Here is a 7,430-nt window from a genome sequence, read left to right as displayed (position 1 = left end):
ATATATATACAGTATATTGCTTGATGACCTTAAGAATGCTGGAACAACTTATTTAGTAGAATACTAAAAATCTTTTTTAAATGAGATATGAACAAAATATTGGTTAAGATTTGTATTTGTGTTGTGATGCTGTTTGTGTCTGGAGACATGGTCCTGAGCAGTCCAGTCCTTGCTCACTCATGTCAGTCCACCTGCAATGTGGCCTTAGTCCGTCGATCTCCTAATGGTCGCTGCGACAACGCCAACTGTTATGGCAATATTTATTTAACAACAGAGACAGAAATACGTGGTCCAAGAATGAAGGTACTCCATGGGATGATCAGCTGAGTTTATTGCAACAACAGGAAACACAGAGAACAACCTGCCCTGTCTCTGTGCCTCTGCTTCTCTCTGTCACTATCTCTCCACTGTCACTCACTTGAGAGGCCTCATATATATATTAACGAACACCATTATGTCATCTTAGCAAGATTTGATACAAGGTCAATAGAAAACACAAAGATAAACACAAGTGATATCTAAGAATGACTGTTGTTAGHARATCTTGTTCTGACTTTAATCATTCTGTCTGCAGATGAACAGCATGTCATGAAAACCTAGGTCATTAAAGTATATCATGAATTACTGGCTTAAACCTAAAAGTATTAGTTCCACCACATTGATTATTTGAAAATATATTGTGCATTAAGTTTAGTTTTATTACTCGTATGTTGTACGTTTTTTTAGATACATTTTTTTTTTAATTGGGGGCAGATGTTATAAGTTTTTATTCTTCTTTCTGCTCCTTTTCATTTGACTACGATGTGATTGTCTTTTTGACACAACAATGTTGTATTATTTGTTTGTTTCTATTATTGTTTTTGTTCTTTTATTAATTGTTTGTTTTATTATTTGTTTGTTGAATGAAATAAAGTTCTACAAAACTGGATTTCTACTTGGTCTTGGACATTGAGGATTCAGGATTTTATTTCAAGACCACAACTGTAGAAATATCTCTAAATTACGAGAATATTGTTGAATTTATTTGTTAACACCATTGCTGTCATTAGATATTAAATGTACTGATTCAAATCAAGTGACTTAATTATGTATTTTTGTTACTGCTGTCCCCACTCCCACTTGGTTTCACCCTTCCTCGGTCTTGGTCTTGACTTGGTTTAGCCCCTAAAAGTCTTGGGCTTGTCTCGGTTTGGACTAAAACACCAAAAGCGATATACTAGAATCCTGACAATACTGTAAAATGATGTTCAACAGAACCTCCGCTCCTACCATCCACAGTGAGTGTGATGCTGCCCTCTCCTGTGAAGACATCATCTGTGATTGAGATCTCCACGTCATAAGTTCCATCATCAGAGGGCCTGAGGTTGTGCAGAAGCAGAGTCCCGTTCTCAAAGATCAGGATGCGATCTTGATACTCTGACCTCAACGTCCCAATGATGACTGTTCCGATCGTCTGGACGACGGTGACAGACTTTTCCCTCTTGAGCTGCCACTTGATGACYGGCACATCCAGGCTGAGACTGCTGTATCGGACGGACAGAAGGGCCTCCCCTCCGACTACTCCTCGAATCAAAGTGTTGGGGATAGTCATGTTCACTGCCAACACGTCACCTGTGGAGAAGCATGAAAACAAGGCCCCACTATTAAATTTTCATGACGTCACAGGTCAGTTGAGGGATGCTACAATAACTTTGAAGCTGAACTGAAAGATTGTAAAGGATCTAAGCTGGGGTTAACCCTGGAGAGACTGACTAGTAATTAAGTGGACTGATTTAATGGCATCCTTTGTTTGCAAATTGCAGCTGATTTGATATGCCTGGACTCCCTTTCTCAACTCAACCCTTTGCTAAAGACACACTAACCTCTGCACTGGTACTTAACATTGAGGCAGTATGTAAACTGTTTGTGTTCCCACTGTAATAACTGTTCAGCAAACAATGATTTCCAAATGAAGACACCACCTCATCACTGCGTCATTTATATCCAAGCCAGTTTTATGTGTGTCTGTCTCTGGGATGGGCCTGCATGAACCAACAGCAGTGAGCTTTGTTTGTTCAAATTTCCCTCTTCATGAGCAAAAACACTGGGAGACAACCAGATGCAAGCTTCGCAGAAACACAGCGGCTCGGCGACTTTGTTGCCCGACAGTAATGAGGACAGCTGAAAACATGAAAACACCAGTTCTGGTACCACCTGCAGGGACAATTACTGTATCTTTTACAAAGATGGGGCACAAGACTGCAGAAACCTTCAGTCTGATATATGCCTTCATGTAAACAGAAAAAGCTACTTTTCTGAGAGCTTCAGGTAAAGCAGATGTGGCGACGCTTAACAAGGTTAAAAAAAACTGCACAAGCAAAGAAAGTCATAATCTAAAACAATTAGTTTAACTGTTATCATACTCTCTTAATATTTTGATAAAGAAAGCTTCAACATTACTGATCCCTGCAGTTATTACAAATATGCTGGACTATTAAGTCTTTATTTGGGTTTCCTGCTAGTGTTCTAATGAGAGTTGGAAGGAGAGATCATATTTCCCCAGTTTTAGCTCCTCTCCACTGACTTTGTCAAATTCAGAATAGAATTTAAAATCTCACTTTGAACACACAAAGCTTTCAACAACCAAGCTCCATCATATATTAAAGATCTTATTGTTTCATATTTTCCTAACGGAGCGCTTCGTGGCCGGTCGAGGCAGATGGAAAGCTATCCTGAGCCTGATTCTGCTGGAGCTTTCTTCCTGTTAATAAGGAGTTTTTCTTCTCCACTGTCGCCAATGTGCTGCTCAGGATGGGAAACTGTGACGAAGTGATTCAACACAATCTGCTGACTTCCTAGGATTTATTTTATTTTTGTACAAAGACATTTGTTGTGCCTTGGCACTATATAAATAAACTGAGTTGAATTGAACATTAAAGATAAGTTTCTTTTTAAAGCTCTCATACTTAGACAACATTTTTTACGTGTATTTTACCACAACTGTTGTCCCACTAGTGCCTTACAAGTTCGTGTAAATTAGTTTATGAAATGCTGCTTACCTGAATTGTTGAAACCGAAGCATAGCAATAGAATCTGATAAATGGTTTTGGCTTTTGAAGAAGCGTCCTTCTCTGGCTGCATCTTGGGTAAAAAGCTTTGTTTTTCTCCCAGACAGTCAGCACGATTTGTGACTCTGGGCTGGACGAAGAATACAATTCATTCATTCACACTGTGCTGAAACTGAAGACTTGTTGTTCTCCAAAGCCTCATTAGAAGCAGGACAACAGTGTATGTGTCTGAAGATCTGTGTTCAGCTGGATTTGCACTTTTTTTTTTCACTAAACACATTTTTTACATCATTGTAGACATTAGTGTCTATTTCTGCACAAGTGAAAATTACCTACAATAAACTTATAAATCAAAATGTTTGGCCAACAAGTTTAAAGTCAGATAATCAGTCTAAACACTAAAGGCTTTGGAAATGTTTTCATACCCCTGAAGTATTTCCACATTTTGTCATATTTAAATCACAAATACGTAATTTAAGAACTAGAAAAGTGCATTTCCTGTGAAAATGCAACGTGAATGGTAAATGCTGGGATTTCTGCTGAAAGCTCCTGAAGATACTGAAAAAGGTTCGATAGCAAAACTTAATGTGAGCTAAATTTGAACAGCTGACTTTTGCTGAAAGCAGGAAAACAAAAGTGAACAATCAAAAGGGTAAAACTGAAACGAGCAAAAAAAAAAAGGTAGCTAAGATTAGCAAAAATAAGCTAAAAGTGGCTATTTAAGTTAACAGATTGGGAAATGAGAGTGACAATTTTTAAATGAGCAATAGCTCAAAAAGCTCAAACTAGCCTAAAATAGATCAAAGTACCGGYAGCTGAAATAGCTGGAATTAGCACAAAAAACAGAAAGAGCATGTTTGCTGAATTCAGCAATAAGAAGCTGAAATTATCACAAAAAGGTCCATTTAGCTGAAATTAGTGAAAAAGTAGCTAAAAACACAGAAAACAGCTGAAATTAGCAGAAATCAACTAATAGATGCATAACAAGTTGAAATCAGGTCAGAATGATAGCTAAAAAAGGAAAAAAAAGCTAAAATCAACAAAATAGAAGCTGAAATTGGCAAAGAGGTAAAAAAAAAATAAGACCAAGAAAAAAAAGGTTAAAAGTGAGGCAGATTTATGAACATTTTGAAGGGTTTTAAGGAYGCTGAAGAAAGCTTCATTCATATCCAATGAAAACAAAACAGCAGAAGCTAAAAATCAAAAAGTATAAAGTACCAAAAGCCAAGTCAAAATGTCCTAAAAGGAGCTGAATGTTTTCATATATAAATTGCTGAAATAGCACATGAATTGCAGAATATACATGCTGAAAAACGTACAGAAGAAACTTTTCAATAATGTGAATGCTTCATAAGTAATGGAGAACCAATTTTTTGTCATTCCAGCTGGATTTACACGCAGATGGACTTTTTTTTTTTTACTTGCTAGGTGACTTCTGAATGTTGCACAGGATTTTAGTTGAAAGGGTGCGGAACACAAATGCAGATTATTTATAAAATAAAACTGAAAACCGCATTTTATTTTCCTTTTTACTTCATAAAAACGTGCTGCTTCGTCACATAAAATATCAGCAAAATACTTGTGGTTGTAAAGTAGCAACATGTACTAAAGTCCACAGAGTATAATGCTTTTTTCTCCAGTGTAGTCCCTTGCACAATTAGAGCACAGAAAACATTGTGGAATAGACAGAGGCAAAGCTTTATTTTAATTTCAGAGTGATAGAAGCTGCTTATCAATTACACAACACATACCATGACTGGACCACGAGACAATTCTGAGCATATGGGTGTGCGCACTTTGTTTACATACCACACAATGCCAACAAAAAGGTTAGAACAACACAAGGTTATTAAACCATAAACCTGGCATCTGATCTGAGAGAATTCTTGGTCCTCTGAGTTGGGATTTGGCCGGCTCGTCGCAAGTTTACACTGGCATGAATATCACAAAATAACATCAGTGTTCAGAAGGAAACAATAGTTGAAACTACTGAAACAATTAACATGTGGAGGTAGGTGCACAATAAATAGGAATGGCAACGAGTGTACAAYGAGGAGGCTGCAGTGAATGACGCATTTAGGCAAAGATTTAAAATAAGAAAAAAATTACCAGCTGCTTGGCGCCAATTTAGATTTTTAACATTCTAAAGCACTGAATGTTTTCTGCCATTTGCATKGTGATGCTAAAACTAGATTAAGTAACGTTAAAATTTATGAACACATCTTGTTTACCTGCAYTGGCGTGGTTTTTAAAAACTTCACAGAAAAAGGAGCTGAGATACAGAAAAGCTGCAATCAGACAGACAGAGACATGTAATGCAACCATCTCATGTTTCCTTTTTTTTTTTTTTTTTTTACATGCGTCTCTTTTGGATAAAACACAAGAATAAAGCACCAGAACTTAGCAAAAAAGCATGGCCACAGCTCGAACATTTGTTTTCTCATTTTTTGTGAACGTTTGCAATAATTACACAAAAAGTTCAGACAATCATGAGAACAAAAATATATCGTTAGCATCCAAACGCTGCATGGAGTAAACTTACTGAAAATGCTCCGCGTGTTCGAGTCATGACAGAAAAAGAAAACGTCAGTAGCTTCAGTTTGGACAAACCAACGCTGGCGTCGGTCTGAGGGGACAGCTGAAGCAAAGACAACATRCARTATAAATCAGAACCACAAAAAGGAWTATTGGTGGCCTAGTTAAAACTCAGGAGACGTTCGGCTGTTCTCGCTCACGACACTTTCACCATCAGTCACAACATTAAGACAGTCAGTTAAACATGGAATGATTCACATGATTTTTACTGGAGTAAACCTCAAGGAGTGTAACAAAAAGAAATGCAAAACTGCTTCCAAACTGCCAGAAAAAGAAACGATTGCGATAAATGTGTACTGAACCGATTTTGCAGAGCAAAAAGATTACACTTAATGTTTTAGAAGATAGATTATTGATCAGTTACTGCTTAGATTCTCTTGTTCTGGCAGTCAGCTGCAGAGAAGACAAAATGAAGAAACACTGAAGTTTGATGCCAGGACTGAAGGACTGAAGAGGAGGAGCTGCTGCAGGGCAGGTGGAGCAGATCAGTTCTTCAGTATGGAGTCGTACATCTGGTAAACGTACTGAGACACTTCAGGGGCCCGACACTTCAGRGACAGCTGCACAAACAGAGGGTCTCCATCAGTATGTGGTGAAGAGAAACAGTTTAAASCCTCATTCAGCAATGGATGTTCTTCTATTACTGCTAAACAATATTTAAAATAGACATAAGCTTTTAAACCTGTCCTTTTCACATTTAAATCATTCAGATGGAGTCTGTACAAAGTGGGTCTGAATTCCTCCTTATTTTAACTTCAGCACTTTTCTGCTGTGTGCCTCTAAGCAGCTTGCTTTGTTACCGTTCCTTTAAGATGCTTCAAGCCCCGCCCCCCTCCGGCTTCCAGACCGGTCCACTCCAGTTTGCATGAGGAGGAGGTTACGTTTTCTAGCTTGCAGAAATGTTGCATTTACAATTTAACTGAAAGATGTCAACAACACCTTTTATGCTGGAGCCAGAGTCTGACCCAGAACCAGAGCCTGAGCCAGAACCAGAGTCTGACCCAGAACCAGAGTCTGACCCAGAACCAGAGGAAAATTAGGATGAGGAAATTGTTGTTGGCAAGTCCAGACCTTTTTTTGGCAATTCTGTTGCAGATAATTTGACATAATAGCTCAGAAAACATCTTAGAAAATAGAGAAAACTGAGCGGGCTGAAAAATCTGACCCAAACAGAACATAAAGTTGTCTTTGTAGCACCAGGAGAGACTAAATTAAACTTTTCTGCTTCCTAGAGACTCCAGGTCCACAACAAAATGTATTTAACAGTTACAAAAGTGGATTTTGCAGGATGTGTCCTCTTTAAGGATAAAAGGCTTCACTTTGTCTGTACTTTACCGTGTAATTAGGATTCCCAGGCTGGATGCGGAGCTCAGCTAAGATCCAGATGCCATTGGTYAGCTTGAGGGACTGGTACAGCATGTCCTGGCCTTCTACGTTTCGTTTGGCAATGGTGTAGATGTTGTTATTCTGCAGCCTCCCTGATACCGTGTCTGCAAGACCAGACTCAATATCACTTCACCACATAGTGCTAGAACTCAAAGGACAAAAAAACGAAACACACACGAAGCTGTAAACKGTACTAACACAGACATGAGCAAGAACTAACGAAGAGGGGAGTTAGCTCTAGGAGGATATTAAACTACAACCAGAATCTTCAGATTCTAGCTGCTCAGGATGTTTCTATGGTCAGCTCAGTGGGTGTCTTGTAGATAGGCCTGTCACGATAACAAATGTTGCTGGGCGATTAATTGTCTCAAAATTTATTGCGATAAGCGATAATATTGCCTG

The 7,430-nt window shown here is 38.4% G+C and overlaps 2 protein-coding genes across 3 annotated transcripts in view; both read right to left on the bottom strand.

Annotated features, from left to right (window-relative positions):
- Positions 1 to 1,269: 1,269 nt before the first annotated feature.
- LOC106528055 (hepatocyte cell adhesion molecule) lies at positions 1,270 to 3,209 on the bottom strand (the record flags this gene model as incomplete). Its single annotated transcript, XM_014023115.1, is given in 2 exon segments — positions 1,270 to 1,611; positions 3,039 to 3,209. Coding segments are annotated over 2 exon segments (424 nt in total), but the record flags the coding sequence as incomplete, so codon positions are not given.
- A 1,515-nt stretch (positions 3,210 to 4,724) lies between these two features.
- ap2b1 (adaptor related protein complex 2 subunit beta 1) overlaps positions 4,725 to 7,430 on the bottom strand; it is a gene marked incomplete in the record, with an annotated part of 14,646 nt that continues 11,940 nt past the window's right edge. For both annotated transcript variants that reach the window (XM_014023107.1, XM_014023108.1), the window contains 2 exon segments: positions 4,725 to 6,202; positions 6,978 to 7,132. In XM_014023107.1, coding sequence (XP_013878561.1) covers positions 6,128 to 6,202; positions 6,978 to 7,132 — 230 coding nt within the window.

Source organism: Austrofundulus limnaeus, unplaced genomic scaffold, assembly GCF_001266775.1.
Source record: "Austrofundulus limnaeus strain Quisiro unplaced genomic scaffold, Austrofundulus_limnaeus-1.0 Scaffold357, whole genome shotgun sequence".
Classification (NCBI taxonomy): Eukaryota; Metazoa; Chordata; class Actinopteri; order Cyprinodontiformes; family Rivulidae; genus Austrofundulus; species Austrofundulus limnaeus.
This window is presented reverse-complemented; position numbering and strand designations above follow the sequence as displayed.